General features: G+C 35.2%; 1 protein-coding gene across 6 annotated transcripts in view; it reads right to left on the bottom strand.

The window, feature by feature from the left end:
- CCDC178 (coiled-coil domain containing 178) overlaps nucleotides 1-24,375 on the bottom strand; it is a 181,679-nt gene that overhangs the window by 43,391 nt on the left and 113,913 nt on the right. For 5 of the 6 annotated variants that reach the window (XM_075744162.1, XM_075744161.1, XM_075744163.1 and 2 more), the window contains one exon: nucleotides 14,400-14,549. In XM_075744162.1, the coding sequence (XP_075600277.1) occupies nucleotides 14,400-14,549 (150 nt within the window). Of the gene's footprint in view, nucleotides 1-11,549; nucleotides 11,703-14,399; nucleotides 14,550-24,375 lie in introns of those variants that run through there. The other variant, XM_075744164.1, reaches the window with a different exon arrangement.

Here is a 24,375-nt window from a genome sequence, read left to right as displayed (position 1 = left end):
AAGTGAAAAGGTGGGAACATGGGGACCTTCGTGTTCTGTAGCTTGCAGACATACATTAGCACAAGAGTTGCTATGGCGAGAAAGATTGGATGTCTCTGCACTAGGAGGAGGATCTCCTCTAGGAGAGAAAAGATTAAAACATACCGTCTGCCATTTCTTTTATAAAAGCATTGTAAATAGAAATCCACAAAGACTTATTGCAATATCATCATCTAGATCAAGAATTAAGGAGTTAAGCTGGTAGAGTGAAGATAGAAGAAAGTGAGATGACTATTGATAATACTTATTTCTATCAGCTGAAAAATAGACACAATGAATCCTGTTCTGGCTCCTCTTTTCTTCATTCTATTGCCACGGCAGCTCCCCACGTTAGGCAAGGTGTTCGTAATAGGTAAACAAAAGTAGTGCAATTATTTCTTAATTATTCTTTCTAGGAAAACCTAGTTACACAAGCAACTTGGAAAGATGTTAAGATTTTTTGTCTAAAATTAAAATTGTCCTGATTTTATGCAGAGCTCTCCCCTCAAATAAATGTTTCTAGTGATGTGAAGATTCAGAAAATGCTTCAACAGCAATAACTGGGATGGACGCTGTGTTGTAATAATTTGGATACACTTGACTAATGCAGTTATTCGCAATGAGGTTGGCACAGTGCCTAAAGCATTGAGCAAACAAATACAGCAAGACATTCAGTTTAGTGTCTTCCAATACTGCTTTGAGATCTTTGTTTGGTCCAGGGGTATTATGGATGCTATAGCTTACTCCATCATCAAAAATTGCTAAAATATATTTATATTTCTTTGTTAAATTCACCAGTGTGTTTTATGTAAAAAATGCTGGTGAGGCACAAGCATTTTTAATCAAATTAGTATGCAACATAAGGCAGCTGTGTATTCAAATGGGTTTTTAAGCAATTTGGTTGTTTTCTTTATAATAACAGGAAAGAACATTTTGATTTTGAAGGTGACAGAGGCAATATTACCAGAATTAAACAATCTGAATTAGCTTTTTCATGAAATGTAATATGTTTTATGCTTTTAGATGGGATGCTCCACTGCTTTCAGATGAGCCTTTCACTGTCACAGTCAATGGCCAGGAACAGAATAAGCTCTGGAGGTAGGATTATCCTCAAATTTAATTTTTTTTTAGAAGAAGCTAATGGCAAATGTTTCTAGCGAACTTTAGGTGCATCTATGTTATAACTAGAGAACCAAGACAGGATATTAAAAGAAAAGATAAGTACAAAATTAGTAAACAAAGTTTGACATTTTGCTTAGCTTGAATTTGATGTCTGAAATTAATATAATCTCTAGAAAGCTTGTGTGTATATATATAAAATATTATATAGTATATACTTTTGTTTTCAGATACATATAGGAAAAAATAATAGAAATCATTTACATATATAATATGATGACAAAGAAGCATACCTTCCAAACATTACATATTAGCTTGTGTAACATCATAGAAATTTCTGCAAGGAGTGGATGTGAATTTGGTTTTGTTATATCTCAGGATGAGGGAGTTTTCCTCTGTTCTATAAAACTGCAGTTTGAATCATATCCACAAAGGACACTAGTTCACTAATACTGTAAATAATAATTCCCTGGAAAATAACATAGCAAGTCAATATTTTATATCATTCATTGACTTTGGGGTCAAGTGTACTGAGTATACAAATAAAAAGTACTTTTTTTCTGAACGATGGTTCAGCAAATCAGGCTGAATTCTTTCCATCTGACACTTCATCACAACCCTCCCACGTCCTCTGAGGGTTTTCCAGTTGCACTTGTGCAAATCCACTTCTTTAGAGAAGTCCCCACAGAGGTGTCTGTGTATGCTGTATGTCATTCTCATGTACTCAGCTGGCCGAAGGAAAGCAGAGCTGGGAGATGGGGAGTAGCAAAGGAGAATGTAGGATGCCTACAGAGCATATCTGGTGTGCCTAAGACCTTGGTGTAGTGAACTCTTAAAGTAGCATAAGTCTATACAATTCCCGACATAGGCCTTGCAGTAGAATGAAAACTTGGGGACAGAATTCTCAGTAGGCTGGGATTATTTTCAGCACTGTTTTAAAGTACCTAGCCTGGACTTTGCACTGAAATGGTATGGTGTTCACAGTTGTTTAAGACCAAGAGATTTAAAAAGCTACTCCTTGGTTTAGGAACCTCTAGAGTGCCAGGTACCACTCCTCTGCCCTGAGTTTTCACGAGGCTTGTGGCAGCTGCGTGCTCTCCGAAGGCTGTATATGAGACGCAAGTACCCAGGAAGGTGGTTCTCTTGTGGAGTGGACTCTGGGAAGCATTTTAGGCTTTGCCAAGAGTAGTGACAAAGCTCGTAGATGTCTAAAAACATGTTTGGCAAGTTTTGCAGCTTTAATGAAGTCAACACATTCATGGTCACAGGATAATCTGTATAAGTCTTATTTTTTACTTGTAATCTTGAGATTTCAATTCAAACTTTTTTTAATTCTAGTGAATAACTGCCTTGTATAAGTGCCACAGAATGAGAGAGACAGTAAGAGGTTTGATGCCTAGGTTTTTATTCCTAAAAGTAACCCAGAAAGGAGTATTGCTGGGATCCCAGTATGCAAAGGAAACACAAGAGTCATAGGGTACCGTGGGGAGTGCTGGGAAAGGAGACTGCTTGGGTGAATAACAAAAAGTAGTCATTATTTCAGTGGATCTGAAGGAAGATGCACATCCAAGATGACATTTCAAGAAGGGAACTTTTTTGGGGGTCTTTGTTGCTGTCTTTGTACAGCCATTTTGAGAACCTTAGAAATGGAGAAACAGACTTTTGGAATCAATTAAAGCAAACAAGTGGGATCATAGATCAACACTGGACTTCTCAATAGAAGAACAAGGGCAAACTCTTGTATTATCTTCCAGTTCGCCAATGCAGAAATCAGATTGCTATTGTTTAAAATGGAGTTTGGGTTTCTTTCTGATGCATTACTTCAGCCAATTTGCTCTCATCGGCTGAAGGAAGCTAGGCAAGCATCCCTGACATCAGAAAGGTGTCATCTGTATCACCATGCTCATAATTACTAAAAGAATTTCTGAAGGCAACCTTTGAAATACAAGAAAAAAGCTTTGTAAGGGAAAGCAACAAGCCATAATTTGATAGCCTTTCTTATAACTCTAGAATCTCCAAGAATTAAGATAAAGAATCTGGCAATGTGAGATCTGTAATCACCTAGGAATAGAGGTAGAGCATTCTGCAATATGGCAAGGCAAAAAGAATTATTCAGAAAACTTCAGGCCATGAGTGTTAGCCAGAATTCTTTTCCAAGAATATTACTAGAAATAATGGTATGGGACAACGTTACGAGACATTTAGAAATGGGTGATTTAATTCAGGGCAGACAGCATATATTCACTAAAGGTAAATTATGTTTGACAAATTAGCTTGAATCTGATTATTTTAATGTTCTGTTGTTGAAGAAATGAATTAGTGTCTGCAATTTATCTGATTTTCAGAACTATATTTGATGTTTGCCATGAAAGAGACCTAGTTTACAAAGGGGAATTTCAGGCAGTTATTCAAATAGAGTGAAAATTATCTCAGGAAAATGAAAGAGCATGTCAATTAACAATAACACTTCAGGTGGAAAAACGTATACAATCAGCAGTCAATAAGCACCACTTTACTTGACCTATTACACAAATTGCACTGAAATCAATGTCAAGAATGCCTAGATTTAGTGGTAAAACATATTAGAACTAACAAAATTACACTGGTTTACTGGGAAATGGATACTAAAGCTGCATCAACACAGTTTATCTCTGGAAATTAGAACAGTTCTGGTGCTTTTTCATACTATAATTCCTCATTCCCACCCTCTTTTTTTGCATTCAGTCATTCACTCTTAATGGCCAGAGTGGCGATGGTTTCAGCATCCACCCGACGTCCAGCAGTGCATCCCCTGTTTTTCTTGCACCGGGGACATGTAGGCAAGTGAGTTGGCAAAGCCGTCATTTAGGGTGTAGGCATGGCTGCAGGTAAACCTGATGTGCCAAGTTAGTGTTGTGCCATATCAGCTCTCCGAGCTGGTACCCAGTGCAGGTAGCACGCCAGCACAAGGGAGGAGCCATACTGCAGCTGCAATAATTTAGATTTGCTGAGGTGGTCATGGAAATGTGCTCTGAATGGCCCCATGAAAGGTGGCTAGGAGTATCTTCAGTGGGCCACTTGTGGTGGAATTCTGCATCCTCCCTCAGTCCTTTCTGACATCAACTAGGTGTTGCCACTTCTTCTATCCTTCGCCTCTCCTACCTATACTATGTCAGTGTGCCTAAGGAGCTGGGGATCGCTCGGTCCAAAGCCATTGCCACAACAGAGTGGCTCACTGCCATCACGTCTGATTTCAACCAAGAAACAGCAATAGGCTACAAATAACTTAATTGTTTATATGTCAGCATGTTTTTTTAATTGGAAGGTTGACATGGCATGTCAGGTTGATTGAAAGATATATCCTTGCTGAAAAATGTCAAATAGCCACCAAAGGGAGATGCAAGAGTTTCACACCTCATTGAAGCCAAGGGTTATTTACTAACCAGTTAAGTATACAAGGTAACTTCTGGGTACAGAAAGAAGCTTTATTTTAATAAATCTTCACTTATTCTCCCAGGTCATAAGTTCTGCTAGTTTCAAGGAAAAAGATTAAATCCATCCAGACCTCCTACAAGTTTTGAAAGATGAGAGTGACTCTAGCATGTAGGGTAGTATGCTAAGAGATAGGAACATTCACAAAATCTAAAACCCTGGCAACTGCCTTATTCAGGGGGAAGCAGAAAGCTAGTTGAAGATGGCAATTGATATATATTTGCCATGTAAATAGAGTAAATGTAGTTTTCCTTTTATTCTTAGTTAAGATTATTTGTATCTGTGTTGTCATTTTCTTATATTCTCAATGAGGGCTCTTACTTACAGACTCAACCTAATTTTAGAGAAGAAAAATTTAAAGGAGCTGAGCAAAAGTACTCTTCACCGAAGGGGGAGTCACACTACAAATCAGGCCCCTGGAACACCTTAACAAGTGTTCCAGTATCCCACCACATCCTCACTGTATCCAGAGAGTAAGGAAAAAGTTTCCATCTGTACTATACAGGCTGGGTAGGAGCAGGAGTACCAGAAGAAGCAGGAGTGGCTTGCAGTGACTGCTGGCAGCCCTGGAAGTCCCCTGACATGCAGTAATGTACAGGGCTTGCACCCTGAAAATCATGGAGGGATTGCACTCCACAACCCCAGGGTTATGGGTCCTCAAGAAGTGGGAGACTCAAATTCACATTCTCATTGTCTCATTTAGAGCAGAGATTTGAAAGAGGATGTCATACCTTTCAGTAGCATGCCCAAATCTGGGAGCTACGTTTTTCTGGGGTTGCTTCCTTCAGTATCACCGATGAAACCACTTCTTTTAGCATAATTTACTCAAAATTTCTTTCAGAACAAAGTTTTACTGTTAGATGTACACTTTAATGACTATTTCATCCTTTACATCTCCTTCAAAACTAATTATTCACAGTGTGTGACAATACAGTGAGAAACCAAGACAGACTTAGCCAAGTATAATTTGTAACCTGGTCATTCAGGCAAGTGTTCTTGGGAAAGGAGGGAATTTCATTTCCAATCATATTAACAGGATACTTGAACCTGGGAGGATACTGACCATCTGCATTATTGACATTTAAGTGGGGAAATACTCCATCTCCCCTTGCTGAAAAAATAGCAAATGTTCTCTATAGATCTACTTATTGGTTTTCGAGTATCTTTTGTTTTTAAAACAAATTTCCAAATTTCAGCTTTTCTCCAAATTTCTGTTTAAGCCATCTCTCATCTTTTAAGTTAATCTTAAGATTAATCATTAACATGTCTGGTAGCCATAGTGCTGCCACTTTTCATAATATTTCTTACCCTGAACACATGAAATGGCAATTCTACCTGCTTTTCTCACAAGATGGGATATTATCTATGTGGACAAACTTGAACAAAAAAACCCTGCTGACAGGTATAATAGTTTCCTTGAAGATGCTTGCTTACATAGAATTGCATTCTTCACACAAATTTCTTCTTTTATGAATCCTCTAGTAAATGAATTAGAGAATAACCGTGAATTATAGAGTGTGTAGTAGGATTGGAGCTCGCAGCACATTGTTGGAAATTTTTTCCCATTCCAAATGGAAAGAAAATGGAAAAAAAAAAAAAAAAGTGAAACCACAAGCTTGGAATACCTTCCCCATTCCTCCAGAAATACCAACATATAGTATGTCTATGATGAAATATGTGATGTCTGGTAGATTCAAGGGTTGTAAAGGTTTCATAAGTGATCTAAATTCATGGGAAGCAATGAAAACTGAAAATAATAATGATTGTTAGAACAGAAAGGCGTTACGACATCCAGACTTCCCATCTCCATGACAATTTAATGTGTCACTCAAGAAATCTGGACATCTGGCATGCCATAGATCTTCCCTACTATCTTTACAACTATCAGGCAGATTGCTGTCCTCAAACTCCTCAATACTATGTCCGCCACAATCTGCCTCACTGGGACAAGTGTCCTTGGGAGTTACCCAAACTACAGAGAGAGCTTTGACTTAAAAACTACAAGCTGGTTGCTTCAGCTCGCTCCATGGGCTACAGCTAGCAAAGCTTGGGTTCCAGTAGAGGTCCTGGAGCTGCATCTTCACATGACTGGTTCAGAGTATGCGTAAGTACACACAGGTGTTCAACACAGTCGGCTGAGAATTGTTTTGCCAAACTTTTTCCAGCTAATTCTAGCTGAGACCATTCTTGCTGACTGATTCTATTTTAATCCCTTCTGAGCAGAAAGGTTTAAGAAGGTGCAGTACAAAGTTTCTACCAGTTTCTAGAATAACAGTTTGCATAACAAGGCGCATTAATCTTATATGTTAAACTATTAAGATTTTTTTAGTTTTTCAAGCATACAAGCATGGAAAATGTAGGCCTAATAAGACTTTAACATAAGTACCCTTAGCAAGGCATTTGGGATGAGTTACAGTGTAGGTGTGCTTTATAATCCTGAAAGATTCTAATAACTTTGTTTATGAGCTAAAATGGAAAGCAAAAGTATGGTTTTTATTAATTTAGAGCATTTTGTTGGCTGTTTGCTACAAGTTCTTTTGGTCAGTTATTAAATGCTAAGTCAAGCTATTTTGACACCAAATATTTTTATAAAGTTTTTGGAAGATTAAGCTGTAACACTGAGACCTTAATTATGCTCTTAATGTAAGTTTGAAGTAAATGTGAATGAACGTGAATTTATGTAGCTAATAAGAATATAAATCTCAAACGATTAATCCATGTGGTTAAAAATGAACATGTAAAGTAGGTAAGATATGGATATCTTTTGAACTTTTGAACTTTTCCTCAGGAAGTTGTTTGCAACTATTCCACCTAGTTACTTATGTGTAAATAAGAGAAAGAAAGTAAAAAATTTGAAGAAAAAGAAAAAAAGAGGGGGTCGAATTTAATAATGGAAGCTATTCTGCCTATTGATTCTGCCTCTTTTTGATTAAATACATTTGTAACTCAGTAATAATTCTAATATCTCTGTTAGGTGTTATGGAACAAACCAGTGTTATATAAGGGGCAAGTCAGCACATGTATGTAGATTTCCCATTACAAAAATCTCAGAAAATAGGATCAGGGTAAGGTTTACTTCCTAAGGCAAGTGTGTTGCAAAAATCCTCCAACGCTAAGTCTCCTAGTTAAACAATATTTTCATGGAAGCATGAAACAAGACAGACAATCACACCCACCAGCTGAGGACTGATCAGCCTCAGACCAGGTCTCTCCTGCAATTTGTGCATACAGGCATAGTAATGTTTATGTACATGATAGAAGGAATTGTCTAGTAGAAGCACTAACAATGTTCTCTTTCTACTTGGTAAGTAAAAGAGAGGTGCTACTCCAGTCTGCGTTTTCTGTTCATCCTGTGCTGAGTAGAGTCTGGAAGAAGCATACAGATGTGGGGGGAAAAAAAAGAAAACTGATTCTTTTCAATTAAAGGTAGAATCTATTAGGAAATAACAAAAAATAATCTTATACTTTAAGGTAAAAAGCTGCTAGTGGAAGAACTCAGCACACACAAGTTTTGATCTTTTGTCTCTAAGTGAAGTTACTGATACGCAGCAATTCAACACATAAAAACTCCTCTACTGATTAATTTATTTGATGTTTTACAAAAGATAATTTTTGTTTATTGCCTGATAACCCTTAACTCAAAAGCTGGCACCACAACCTCTTCAGCATCAACTTCTGTAAATATAGCACTGGAGGAATATTTGATCTGCAGTGTGACTTGATGGCTTTGTGAAATCAAGGTCTGTGGCATCGCCATCCACAACCCCTCTGTTTAAAGACTGTAATGTGAGAAACCTGAGCCACTACAACTACTTGGAATATTTTGATTCATCTTGCTTAATACCACAAGTGGCGTTGAGGTAGAAAAGGGTGCAAGTATCCTTAAAATATCTATGACTGTGCAAGGACAAAAAGCATTTTTTCCTCATCTTTAATCTCCAGACATTAGAGAATGCTCAAATTTAAAAATAAATACGAAACAAATGATCAAATTTCTGTATTTCTTTTAGGAAAAAAACCAAAGAGATTTCACTTCCTGGAATGTGACACCATCTTCTTGGAGACTGAGGGATCTAACTAACACTGAAGTCCTACAGACTCTGCTGTGTTCTACGACTGCAGAACTGTTGTCTTACGCAACAAAACTGTAACCTGACTAGCCACTGGTATGGCTGATGCATATGGAAAGGAGACCGACTTCTTCAAAAATTATCTCAAGAACTTTCTTTTGCTATCAAACTAATAATTTCATTTGGCTGCCTGTTGTATTAATTTCCTGATCGAGTCATTTGAACTTATTGAGTTATTGATTCAAATTTAATTATAACATTAACTTGATGTTTACATTACTTGATGTTTAAATATAATTAGCTCAAAGAAAGTTTAGTAAATTTGCATAATGAAAAGCTTACTGAAGATACATTTTTGCCTCATGTTTTCATATGAAACTGGCTATTCTGTCAACCTACCACAGTGTCAAAACTCTAAAGGCAGAATGAACCTCATTTAAAAATACTGTAAATGACACATTTTTGCTTACTAGCTACTATCTAGTCTTGTTATACTGGAAAAAACCCCAAATGTCAGCTCCATTACTTATTTCTGTTCCTAATAAAAACAGCTCTGAAAGCTGGTTAAACCTTTATTTTAGAAACAGATAAAACTTCTGATATTTTTTCTGTGATAATTTTCTTTTCTTTTGCACTGGCTCCTTGACAGTTTTATTTTTCATTAAAGATCTGTAAGGAAGTGGGAAGGAGGAGGTGGCATTTTTCCCATAATCTTATCCATGCTTTCACTATTAGCCTTGTGAAGACATGAAGCAATCCAAGATCTCCAGATAAGTGAAATGACTAACCAAAACCACAATTTAGGGACAGAAATTAATTTTTGTTTATATGAGAACACTATTTTTTTCAGTTAGGTCAATGAATGGGAATAACAAAATCTGAAGGGATTAATTGCCTAAACTGACATGTGCCCACTGTCAGATTTTCTCTATAATCTGTTTGGTCTTTCTAAACAGGGACATTATTTTTAAAACAGCTATATCCCAGATGAGCAATATACTAAAGGCAGAAATATCCAAATGGGCTCAGATACATGCATGAGAAAGACATGAAAATACGTTATCTATAAAGGCATAAAAGAACTTCACTTGACTTGCATGACTTTTTGTATCAAGCATGCTACAGCAGTCTTCTGATTCTAATATGAAACTACAGTAAGGATCATTGCACTAATGCATGAGGATTTGTGATAATGTTGCAGAAATTTTACTGTCAAAACTGAACTGCAATGTAATGACTTTTGTTATCATGGTTTCTAATAACTATTCAGCATGAATTGACCCTACCTATGTTTTACTGCAATAATATGTCAGATATCCAGCAAGTAAAAAAAAAAGAAACAGAAATCAATAGGTCCCCTCCCCCCCAACTCTTACTACAATACAGCCATCTGAAGATAGCAGATCATGAATACGAGAATGAATATTTTACTTATATTTTAAAGCAATTATAATTTGCATGGAGACTATTTTTAAAAAAAAGTTATGTGGACAAAAACAATTATCAAAGTTTTGTAAGACTATGCCACTTGCAGTGTTCAGGACAGATTCAGGTAAATATGTTCTTAACTTATAATGACATCTCGTACCTCTATATTTGGGAATCAACTCTAATTTCATTATGAGAACAAATGCTGACGTCTATAGTACAACCATTGACACATTAGCACAGTACTTTGGAACTATCGAATTTTGCTCATGGAATAGATATTCTAAGATTGTTCAGTACAAAAAGAAAGATACGGTAAATAATTGGGGGGGGGGGGGGTTGTGTTTAAGCATAATCATATTCCTGGTGCTAGTATGTTCACCCATTGACAGTTCCAGAAGAAAGTGCTGTTATACATTTGCAGGGCAGAAGGCAAGATTAGGCAAGATTGCCTAAATCTATAATCTCTTGTATTAGGCAAGATTTTGTTACTGAAAGTCTACTACAGAAAGATCGACCTACAAATCTTTTACACACAGGATTTTGCCACACTGAAATACACATGTAAAAACTAATAATCTATCAACATTGTTTAAAAAAAAAATCAAACTACCCTCAAAAGTAAATGTTAAAAAAAAAAAAAGGAAAATACTAGGTACTAAATAGAATGTATTTAAAGATAACGTCAAGATCCATCACAGTTTATTCCGATGTCATCTAGAAAGGATAGAAATGAGTGATTCATTTTATAATGAAGCTAGCACATCCAACATGACAGACACACTATTGATCAGTGGGAGAAATATATAAGGGAAACCAAATTAACGAATGTCTTTGTGGAGGGAAGTGTTTTTTTCAAAGAGAGTAAGCTATTAAGAAAAACAAATTGAGAATATCTCAAGATAAAGAACTATATGGAAATACTGTTCTTGTCTAGAGTGATATTTGACTGCACCTATATTTCATCAAATTAAACATTAGGATAAATATAAATGTTTTATGGTAGTGATTATATATGTAATAAAGCATCTTTGCAGGCAGAAATATACTTTATTTTTTGTTAATGAAACTCAATATTATGTATTTATGGTCGGAGCAGCAACTATCCAAAAATATGACACTTTTTAAAAATAGAAAATTAATTAGGTAAGCAAAACATTATCTCAAAGTCATATAGCCATTACATCTCTACAGTCATCTGAAATGTCTACAAAATACTGTCTAGAAACAGGATTACAAATTAACATCAGCAGATTCTAAAGTCTTTGGCACAGAATAAGAATATGGTTTAAAAACCTTTAAATGCTTGAATATGATTTAAAAAATAATACCAAGTCAAAGGAACATAACGGTAGTTCAGAATTTTTGAAATACCTGCATTGAGGAACTTAGTTTTCAGACACACTAGAGTGAATATCCCCCTTTGAGGTTAACTTGCTTGTTTTTCATAATGCAAAGCCCAGTGGCTCCAAGAAGAAAAGTTACCAATATCTAGAAAATGTCAGTGGGAGAGGAAATCCTCTTCTCATCCACTTCATATATGTAGCAGTAGGAAGAAAACACTCATCTCCTCCCAAGAGCATGCCTTTGCATTGCCTATGCAGAAGAAGGTATCACAATTTTTATGGGCATAGGCCTTCTGTTCAGCAACGTATATCCCCTCCACTCGACAAGTGCACCTCCCTCAGTGCAAAGAAGCTTACAAAGTCATGACAAAACACTTCATGTTACCAAAGCAGTATTTCACCCATCATCAAGATGATCCTTTTCTGGGGCTCTGGGACTGAACAAAGTAGCTACTTAGGAGCCCAAGGCAATCCTACTTCATTAGTTAGAGAAGTTACTACATCCAGTTAAAATTATGAAAAAAAAAAAAAAAAAGAAGAAGAAGAAGAAGAAAAGAAAATAGCAATTTTTCTTTTACATTAGTATTTGTAAAAATTGGCTTCTAATTTTGAGTACTTATATATATAGGGAAGAAAGTTCTCAGGATTTAGAGAAGGATGAACACACTTTCTTCTGCTTGAATGTTCATGTCATTGTAATGCATATATATAGCACAGCATCTAGAAAAATCATTAGTTTGACACTCCTCTAGAATTGATTTTCTGTTGCAGTTGTAATTTGCTTATTAACAAAAACCTGAGAAAATATAGCTTCTTTTTATAGGAGCTGTATGTAATCAACACGGGTTTTCCTTTTGTCATAATTCCTAAATACTTTATGTGAAAATGGTAGAAATATTTTAATAGTTGGACTAGTTATTCATTTAATAAAATGAAGAGTTATCAAAAAGGAAATTAGATTAAGTTGTCCCTATAATGCTCCAATTAATATTGTGAATAGAATTTCTTTCCTTCATACACATACTGCTGCTGAATGGCACAGGACTGTCCAAAATTCTAAACATTGCCACCACTAATTTCTACCACGAGTTAGGTATATGTATTGTAATGCCGATTATAACCTCCTATAGAATAACAACATACTCATAACCATTTTTTTCATAAACAAGATTTTAAAAAGCCAAACAAATGATTATATAGCACTGCTGATGAAACTAGATCCTGTTAGTATTGCATTGCTATTTAGCTATATTTTACTATGTTTATTTTATTGTATTCAAATTGAGAAGGAAAAAAGCAATAATATATGCCAACTCATTTGCAATTTTCTTTGCTTCCAGACTACATCATTGAGATGCATGATAATATCATCCATACTATGTCCAGAAGAGGTAAACTGTTGAGTGGGAAATCTGTTTCACAAATATTACCAAGAACTATTAAATTCTGAGATTGTAGAAGACAGATATTCTTACATCCAAAGAAATAAAAAGTCCAGATGATAACTTAACATAGATATATTTTTCTGTAGAGAGGCTTGAAGAGAGTGTGCCCTAATTCTGCATTCAGAAAAAACACTTTAAATTCCTTCTACAACCCAATCCTTTTAAGAAAACATTTCAATACTCATAGCATTGCCTCTGCTATCATATCAACAGAATATAATTGACACTCACATGGTGAGGAAAGATAAGCAATAATTTCTTCTACTTTTTATGTTTTAAATCTCCAAGTTGTTCTCCAAATATGGTTATCCCTAAGAATATATGACTTATAAACAGTTTTGTTCTTGAAATATAGAAGAGTTATGTAATTAACAAGAATATTTTGGATGATATTTTCTGATTTATATTTGTCAGGAACAAACAATACACTGAATTTTAAAATTAGAGACTAACTGGGGTGGTATCTGAGGAAATGAGCAATGGCTGAAGATATGGGTATAAGACATAAAATGGATTGCTAAGAGTAGAGTACTGGCAAATAATCTGAATTTCACATCTAATTTATTTATTTGAAGACGGCTACACTGTATTTTTAGAAAATGGACTAAAATATCAATATATCAGGACCTGGTTCCTGCATAAATGACCTGAGTTAATAAAGATTCTTATCTGAAATTATTGATGTGAACTTAAGGTCTGTAAGCATGATGACTTAAATGCATATTAATTTTCAGAAATATATACATGAAAGGCAAGCAAGCAAGCAAGAACCTAAAATATCTGAACAATATTTTTAATTGATTATAGTTGGCACTGGTAGGCTTGTATTTTGAGAGCTATATATAAACAAAAAGAAAAGAAACAGAAGAGACTTTTCCTGTGAATTTGCATTACATTTCCACAAAAAAAGTTTTACAACATCACTTTACTCAAGTTCCACAACATCGCTAAATTAAAAAAAAATAAAAAATTTATCTTTTTAAATGTAACTAATTAGTCAGTAAAACATTATACTTGGTCACTATACCTCCATCATGGAAGTTCATCAAACTAGATTTTACGTTTTTTTCATTTTCATTTGACTGTTTTCTAAATTAAAGGCTTATAGAGTCTGACTGTAGATGTTGTAAAACTCTCAATTTCCAGAAAAAGTGTTTTATGGAGAAGTTATACGTAATGGTAAAGCACATTTTAATTACTGCATAATATATTTATATACAAAAATAAAGACATTTCAGGTGCAAAAGTGGAATTCATGAATAATGAATTTTTAATACCTTATATGAACTGCTCTGTAAAATTAAAAATAAAACAAAAACCAACAACACAGCAAGCAAGCAAAAAAATGAAAATATTAGAAGTCTGAAATAACCAAGAAGGTAATAAAAATTCAGGTGATAGGTATTACTAGCAAGCATTCTATTGTTATTAAGTAGCTGCATTGATCAAATTAATTTTAGAGATGAGATAAATGAATTGAATGAGTGATATTAGCACTTTACCTGCTGATGATCTCTAATGGCTGCTTCAACCCTGATTCTATTGGCATAGAGTTCTGTGAGGTCTTCTTTACTGTTTAAGTAGTAGTTCTGAAAGATTTGATATTCTTGAGCTAACCACAGATTTTCTTTAATGATTTGCTCCAGAGCAGCCTAAAGAAAAAAGTAATTGATTACACATACTGTAAAATACCTTTCTAAAAAATAAAATCATAGGTCACTTCCAAAATTTCCCTGACTCATTCACTTATGAACATCTGCAAAATATAGATGACAAGATTATGGTCTCAGTGAAACAAATGGAAAAACTGTAAATGAATTTCAAGTGGTTAGCATTTTGCTGAATATATTTATATGGAAGTAAATGTAATTAATAAATGATGTGTACAGAAAATGATGTTGTAAATAGTTACAGTAGAAACTACTAAAAAGAACACGTCCTCTACCTTACTACATAAGACCTTTCTGCACAGAGATTATCTTGTCTTATTTACCAGAGAATACATCAAATTCTTCACCCACATTTTACTTTTCCAAACTCTCATTTTCCAACTTAGCTGTAAAACTGACAAAATGCAATACTCATGTATTTTCTAAATAATTTTAATGTTTCTAATTTGATTAACTTGATTTTAAAGACTAATATAATGTTTGACTCTCATAGTTTGCTACCAGGTGAAGTTGAAGTTGTTTGGAATGTATGCTTCTGTAATATGAAAAATTTCCATTCCTTTAAATTGGATTTTGACTGAACTTCCTGTGATTGCATGATTGCATGATCTTGCAACAGTGACATAATTTTCAAAGATATTTTATCTAGGTTACAAAGATGCAATATCTGATTTAATTTATTTTTAAATTGATTTTTGACAAGGAATTCTATTTTAATTTTCATTATTTTTCCATTAAAAACACTTAGGGGAAGGGGATCTCAAGTACACTTTTACCAGTAGAGTTAGTTGAACAATGACATTTCAGAGACTTTTGACATTCAGAATTTCTTTTAATTTCATAATTATCAAACAGGATGGCTGATACCCACATTTCAAAATGTTTCTTCAAATACATTTTAAATATATATCTTTAAAATACATTTTTAAAACATCATGGCTAGTGATGACAGTGCTACCCAGTGGAGAGATGCACCAAAAAAACCGCAATGGGCAAGCCAGAAACTTATTAAATTTGTGTACATTGTCGCCAGTTGTATTTGTGAGGTATTTCTGTCAAAAATGCGCACACATTATAAAGTGGAGTGGAGGAGACTTTACAATTATGAGAACGTGTAGAAGCCTGGGCTAACTAATTAAGCCCAAATGTCCATGTGATGAGTGGCTACCCTAACTAAGGCAATATTGTAAAGTCTTCTAATGCAAAAGTTACAGTCTAGAAGCTTGTAAAGGTAGAAGAGTCCACTTAAGAGTCTAGTTTATACAAGAGGACTGTATGTAATCCCATGTGCAGAACCATCTGTACCCTTGCAGAAAAGCAGAGCTAGCAGAACAGCTAGAGCAGCTGGAGCAAATGTCACCATCTTCTGCTCCCTGGATGGAGCCTGTCGATCCAGCAGGAGCGAGGACAACCTTCTGGCTTGACAGTTTGAAACTGTGAGTGAAATGTTATCAGAGGAGGTGGGGAGCAACCACATGTCCTAGTAGTTGCCTCACCAAAATCCAAAGAAAGGAATTGTAAATAACTTTGGTTTTATTTTTAGAGAAGAATATTACATGTCATTCTGTTTATCTCTCTGCTGCTCTTCTCCCCTCCAACAGAATACTGTTTAAGTCAAAAGATGCATGCCTGAGACAGAAAAAATATGTTTTGAGCATAAAGGAATTTAGATTAATTTTCCCAGGTTCAAGCCACCGTTTATATGTGAATCCTAAAAGAATCAGACCCTGTTGCTGCTAGTGAAGCTCTCTTTGGAAGGGCAACATAAATACGTATTTGGAACTGTTCTGCAACAACAAATGTTTTACCCATATATTATACCTACAAGTTTGCCCAGAATCCAGGAGGGCTAGGAAACTTTGGTAAAATTCAAATCTTGCTTTAGTATCTCCAATGTCTCTAAAAAAAATAAATCGTATGGATTAGTGGACTAATAATGTCTAAGTTCTTCTGGGATCACAGTGCATAATGTTGAAGAATCCATATGTTTTCTGAATCAATTCCCAAGTGGGTAATTTAGTGTCTCACCTTTTAAAGACACAACTATCCAAGGGAAATAGCGGCATGCCTGAACAGGTTCATAGCCATCTCTTGGAGCTACTTGAATTTTGGGAGTTCCCAAGACAGTTAAAATATTAACAATGATTTTACTCCTTTTTCTATGCAATCTCTTAATCAAGATATATCAACTTTTATATCTGTATTTATATGCAATTTCTGAAAACTTTGGCTAGAAGCTGGCTGTGTTTATGCAACTAAAACTAAAAATCCTTCCTATACAGAACTGTCACTCTACATCACTAAAATATTAAAATGCTATGGGTCTTTCAGAAATCTCAAAATAATAAAAAGAAAGACAAAGAATTTAGTGAACAAGATGTGATTATCTCCTTTATTAATCTTTGGATAGAGTTAAAACCTGTTTTTCAGGCTGATATCCTCCTTAACAAACATATAAGAGTTGCAGTCAGCAGCTCAAGGTCCAAGTGGACACCAGTGATGAGTGGTGTTCCTCAGGGTTTGGTATCGGGACCAGCACTGTTTAACATCTTTGTCAGTGACATGGACAGTGGGATCGAGTGCACCCTCGGCAAGTTTGCTGACAACACCAAGCTGTGTGATGCAGTCGGCATGCTGGAGGGAAGAGATGCCATTGAGAGGGCTTGAGAGGTGGAACCGTACGAACCACATGAAGTTCAACAAGGCCAAGTGCAAGGTCCTGCACATGGGTTGGGGCAATTCCAAGCACAACTACAGGCTGGGCAAAAAATAGATTGAGAGCAGCCCTGATGGGAAGAACTTCCCTGAGAGCAGCCTTCCAGTACCTGAAGGGGGCTGACAAGAAAGCTGGAGAGGAACTGTTTACAAGGGTGTGCAGTGATAGGACAAGGGGTAATAGCTTTAAACTGAAGGAGGGGAGATTTATATTAGATATTAGGAAGAAATTCTTTACTGTTATAGTGGTGAGGCACTGTAACAGGTTGCCCAGAGAAGCTGTGGATGCCCCCTCCCTGGAAGTGTTCAAGGACAGGTTGGATGGGGCTTTGGGCAATGTGGTCTAGTGGAGGGTGTCCCTGCCCATGGCAGCGGGGATGGAACTAGATGATCTTTAAGGTCCCTTCCAACCCAAACCACTCTATGGTTCTATGATTCTACAATGCTTGATGTTAATATATTAACATTCAATACCTGAAAACAAGACATTTTCAGCATTGTAGTACTTTCACATATGTGAGGAATATGGGAAAATGACAGAAAAGTTTCTTGTAGAATATGAATATCAATATAGTAATTTTCACCAGTGTAGATACTTGACTACAAACCAAGTGAAGTCCTATTATTTTGTGTAATTTAAAATGGGTCAGACATTTTCACAAAGAATAACAACATACAAAAAAAAAAAAAAGACAATAGGCTTCTACAGATTTTCTAAGACTTAGTGGCTATGTCTATATGAGCAGTTATACTAGTTGTCCAGTCGCCAAAATTGCTTCACCGCATAGCTTGTCAGTTGAGACAGATAAGGTGAAATGGCTCTTTTTCTCTAATTCATTCCTCTGAAAGATGAGCTGAGGTTCAGAAAGCAAAGAGCATACATCCTTTAAATGCGTGACTGTCACTCATTGACATTTCTACAGAGGATTTCCCAGAATGTAGCAAGAAAAAAAAAGTCTTTAAGAGCATTTCATGCTTACGAAAGAGAGGAATGGTCAAATGGTGACCAAACTTGGGATGCCAGAATATACACTAGAAAATACACTACACCTCTTTCTCCTGCTCTAGGAGAGCAAGGATATGAATCTCAAAACTGATCATAAGATATTTAACTAGACAATCCTGGCATTTGTTTTATCTCTGGCACTCAAACTTCTGAATTTGTAGACTTGCGAACTGATAAAAAGCACCATGATTCATGTGCTTGTTCTTTTGCTCTTCAGCAAAACTTGAAATCAAAGACTTCTGGTACATCAGTCTTTGTCTACAGGTACGTTTGACTTCTTCAAACATTCTGGAATTGATGTCCGAAATATGGGAACAAATTTTCTACATTTCTACATTCAAATGACATGGCTTTCTTCAGTAGAAAAAAAGTATAATTCAGGGGGATTTCTTGAAGGCTCTTATATGAAATGAAACTTGAGTTGCAGAGTAGAGAAATCAAATGAAACTATCAAAGGTCATATTAAAAACAAATGAAAGAAGATATTTCTTTGCACTATGTGTGGTTAAGGTGCATGGATTCTTATGAATATCAAAAACCTACAGGGATTTAAAAGGGACATAAAATTTCTAGGAGGAAATCCACTGAGTTTTATTAAATAATAATAATAATAATAGTAATTGGCTCAAGAGATTGGAAAGTTGGATGAGTATTCTGGGGAAGTTTTACAGCATGCTTGCCTTGTTGTTAGACTCTATCTGGACATCTGGTATGAGGTGGAATACCAGGCTAGCGGTAATTTCTACCTGATTCAGCACATATACTTTTTCCTCTTTACATTCTCTTATTCAACACAGCAGCTTAGGAAGTGTCTCTGTTTTCCTGGAACAGCAGGAAGCTGGAACGCTTTTTTTGTGTGTTTGCTGAACACATTTGAAGTGCAGTTCCTGTCTGCTATAATACGAATTCATACTGAGATAATAAAATATGTGGAAGCAAGAAGAAAAAACCTCCTCAAAACTATCAACAAACTGCTAGCACAATGGCTGCTGAACTAGGCAATAGGAAAACAGATGCAACGCCATGCAGCACAATGATGAATTATCAGTCCAGTATCTCAGGTCATACAGAATTTCTTGTAATAACTAAACTTCAGTCCTCTTAGGCTGCAAACAGAGATCACCACTAACCTAGCCGTGACTGTGAGACAATGAAAGATAGTTGCAGTCTGCAGCACAGAGAAAATGTGTTTCATGTTACTCTTCCATCCTAATGGTACACTAATACCAATCACTTTGTGTTGCAAGTGATCCAAGATTATTTTATGGTTCCATGTTTGTAAAGAATTGTAGAGACAAATCTTAGGATCAATGATTTTGTCCACATAATGATATACCTATAAACATGATATAAACCCCTGTGGTTTACAAAGTCAATCGTCATTTCAAATGGTCACTCTGACAGCAGTGTTTTATTCTAAAGATAAGAACAATTGATTTTGACAATCAGGTGCATCAGCACAATAAACTAATTATTAAAGGATCTATATTAATTGGTTATACTACTTAAACTTGATGTTGTGAGGAATTAAATTGGTTTCCCCAAGCAGGAATGACTGTTTCTTTTGTAGGCATGAAGTATCCTTGATGGAGAACAACCCATAATATGAACAGCAAAAAGAAATTACCTAAAACTACTGTGTTCATGTGCATCTGCCCCTCCCACTCCAGATAGCTTCCCCAGAGGAGTTTAGCAACATTTTTCCAGTAGCATCCATTACACATCATATGTGTCCCTTCCCAGAGCAGAAAGAATATGGTGATACCAAGTGCCACAAAGTCATCATAATACAGTTCAGTCCCCCAGTTACGGAAAAGAAAGTTACTGTAAAGTAAGCATGAGGTGTTGGGGTTGTTTTCCCCCTATCTGAGGATCTATTGATGCAACTAATGCTTATTAGCAAATAGTTTGGGTTCTACAAGTCACAGAAGCTACAATATAATTTGAGCTGACATAGTCACTGATTCACTCCCCTTACTTGTGATCTCCTGTTGATGTTGCCATCAGCATTTGGTGGTTGGTAATTTATGCACCAAGGATCACACAGCTACTCGGTAAAGCTCTAGAACTGCAATGCTTTTAAGGTACATAGTGGAAACAGCTGAGCCCTGCTTCAACAAGCTCTAACATGAGTCAGGAGATTTATGTTGTTGGTATTACATACTGACCTAATACAGATTTTGGTGGTCTCTGAGCCAAAATGGGTCTTCCCCTGTATCTGCTGCCAATGAAAAAACCCCACATAGCCCGAGTTACTGAAACTAACTCTTCACCTGAAAGACAATATCTTTTTACATCCATGGCATGAATTTTTGCTTTATTATGTTTGGGAGGAATTTTAGAAAATGCACATTTAAGTATATACACATAAGTATGACAGGGGGAAGTGCAAGATCATATTTTTGAATAATTTATTAGACCATTTGGAACAAATTAATTACAAATTAATACAGTAGGAATATGGTATAAAATGTTTTCTGACAGATTGCATTTTTCCTATCTGTAAACTAAAGTAACAATAACTACAAGTAGCCTTTCACTGATAAAAAAGCACTCCAAATGGCAGTTCCAACAGTTTTGAAAACAAACAAACAAACAAACAAAACCCAAGTTTAATTCTTATAAGGACTCAAGTGGAGAATTGATATGGGGTATAAAACCAGATATGCATTAAATGTTTGGGAGGAAATTTCTGTGGATGGCAAGCTATACAGATAATAAATGCTGATAAAATAATAATGAAAAATATGCTACTAAAATAATAATAATGCTACTAAAATAAAATCAAATATAAGCACAGATCTGTCTGCTCTAACATTATAAGTATTCCAAAGTAAATAGCTTATAATAATTTTTTCGGTCATAATTGCTCATGTCAACCAAAGCAAAAAATAATTTTCTTTTTTCATATACAGTCTTTTCTATGTATGGAATATTCTTGATCTCAACAATGTTATTTTTGGCACACAAACTAAATTGTATTTACACTAAACAAGACTGTGGTTGTAGAGTAAGATCTGAATGATCTAAGATTATTTTATGGTGATGTACCCTTTATCCATTATTATCTTGGTGCAGAAGATCTGAAAAAATAAAAGGACACAAACTTTTGAATTACTAGAAATATTTTTTATCCCATTTCCCCTTCTTTAGAGCCCTGGAAATAAATAAAGGCATAAGCCTTGGAGAAATCAAAGAAATTTACCAATCTAAAGGCCTGAACTGGTAAAACAAAGACCAGCTGCCAGGAAACAGTCTACATACTTACTACAGGGTATGTAGTGACACCGATTGTTCAGATGTGAAAGAAAAAAAATAAGTATCTAGTTGGGCTCTTTCCCATGAAGGTGTCTACCTCCACATTGTAAAGCAGAGACTCAGAAGCACATGTGCAGTGTACCTCATGATGACCTGCCACTACTGACAGAATTCTGGGGACTCAACTGGTGATCAAAACACCATATGAAAGAATGCTAAATGGCTCTGGCTAAATAGCAGGATATTAAATTGATTATTGTTAAAGAAAGATTTGAACAGACCTCAGAACTGATTAGGTATTTTTAGTCCTATCTTCATCTGCAGTCAAGAAACCCTGATTACAGGGAGGAAACTTTTGCATCGAGGAGTCCAATCTCTTTGAAAGTCAAGAAGTGGCTGTTCTGGATTTTTTCTAATGGTTTCAATGAAACTCCAGAGATTTTTGCGTATGCTGCACTATCAGGTCTATCAATAGCTACATTTAAAGAAATTTTGAACTAGAAGATCTAGTTGTCTTTCAGAACATAAAGATGTAAGAATCTTTCTCATGTCTATCAAAAGTTTCATGTGTTTATCCCTGTCCTACTGAATAGAAATGTACCTTAATAGTTCTGCTTGACAAGTAACTAATTTTATTGTGGATAAGAGATAAATATATTTTCCTTATTGAAAGAATCAAGGATGGGAGAGCTTTGTCTAGGGGTAAAGTTTTGCCTCTACTTCAATTTTATGTTCAGTCATGATCACAAATATTCTGAAGGAGAAAAGAAATATTCCAGATCTTTACAAAGCGACCAGAAATTTTCTGTTTTCACATTGCAAAACCAGAATTTGGCACTGCTTATACACGTTAAGCATGTATACCTTATGTATAGGCAAATTCAAGAGACATGCAGGACACTGGAAAGTTCCTAAGCCTTGAACCAATACAAAGTCAATCTCAAAGTCTTGGTAATTCTCTTCAATAGCTCCTGAAAAAATGTAAAATTGTGTTGGGAAGCACACTGGAGAATTGGTGTAAGAGAAGAAAATGAACTGATGAAGACAGATCTTCATGGTGCTATGGTTGTGTTAGGGGTCAGTACTGATTTGCTGGCAGCAGCTTGGGTATGTCACTTGAGCAAGTCACAGTCCTTTTCTTTCTTGATATCATGGAAATAGTTTGGTATCAAAGTACTGATCTGGAAGTACAAGCATGACGCCTTCAGGTAGCAGGGGTCACTGACTCTACCAGTGGTGTCAGGAATATAGCTTCTGAAGGCCTAAGAGCAAATTAGTGATTCCACAGAAGTGAAAAATTAAAAAAAAAAATTATTAAAGCAAGCGGAACACAAGTGAAAGTTCAAAGACAAAAAGAAATTGAATCAACAACACCGCTATTGCAGAAAATGTGAATGACAACAGACTATAAAACAAAAAGGAAGTGCATCTTGGAGTTGATGTTAACTGTGGAAAAGTCTAACTTTAAGAGATTTTATTACAAGTTCATTGGAAACAATTGTTATGTTATACAATGCCAGTAAATCAGGGATTGATTGAACAGGATCTCATCAGATCCATTGGTTCTGAATGCTAATGGAAGAAATCATCAAAGACCAGAATAGATATAAAGCAAATTCTTTAGAACTATGCAGCTGGTAGCAAAATGCCTCTATATCACAACAGATTTATACATTTTTTTAAAAAACACATTTGCTTTAGAACCAACATTTGCATTTATTGAGAATAATGTGGAAAGAAGAAATATAAAAATGTTCCTTATAAGTGTGTTACATACTCTAAAACTTTAACACCGAATTTAGGTTCATTGTTGCAGACTTTTCCATACAGAAAGTTTTCATTTCAGGAAAAGTAAAAGCTTCTTGTTTGGAATAAAGTCAGTCTAGAAATATAATGTAACACAATTCAGTATCAACTCAAATTAAAGTTGATAAAAGTATAAAAAAAGATTTTGAAATTACATAGAATTAAGAACTTCTCAAATCCTACATCCTCCTCCATACCTTAAGTTTATATGCTTTGTCTGAGAAGAAAAAAAATGAGTTTACGATTTCATTATTGGTTTCTGCATAACATAGTTTTAGACTGTTAAACACAAACTTATTTGCCTATTATTGCACCATTAATTTTTCTTCTATATCATCACAGTTTGATTATATATACCTGTCGATATTCTTAGAGCATGTTATGAGAGAGAACTTCACTTGCAATGTTATTCTGGAAAAGATGAAATTGCATGGGAATGTCCATTTATTTATTTCATTATGACCAGTTAAAGATTTATAAAGGCTCTCCATTTTCTTATGTATTTAGGGATGGACAATCCTGCATCAGTAGAGGAAAAAGCTAATTACTCACTATAAGGTCATTAGATACACACTTTCTTTTTGTCATTACAAAGACTAATATTTTTGCACTAATGGCACTTTTGCATTATGCAGAGTAGATGAAGCAAATAAATAATAAACTTCCTTATTCAGATGCTAATGCAAACCCAAATGTTCTTTCAATTGTACAGCTGTAAAAATTAAAGTGAGAAAGGTAACAAAAAAGTAAACAGTAATATTCAACACAGTATCTATTACCTACACATACCTCCCATACAACTACAATGCCTCTGAAGTGATAGAAAGGTGCAAATAAACAGATTCATGGGATAATTGTGCAGATTTTTTATGAAATCAATTAAAAATTTAAAAATCCTTTGTGGCTTCATTAAATGAAATGTGGAAAATATACTGGATTTTACAGAATAATATATTTTATTTTGACAAACACTGTAGCCAACCATAAAAATATTAGCATTCAGTTCTGGCTTTGAAAATTCAC

This window comes from Balearica regulorum, chromosome 2, assembly GCF_011004875.1.
Source record: "Balearica regulorum gibbericeps isolate bBalReg1 chromosome 2, bBalReg1.pri, whole genome shotgun sequence".
Taxonomy (NCBI): domain Eukaryota; kingdom Metazoa; phylum Chordata; class Aves; order Gruiformes; family Gruidae; genus Balearica; species Balearica regulorum.
This window is presented reverse-complemented; position numbering and strand designations above follow the sequence as displayed.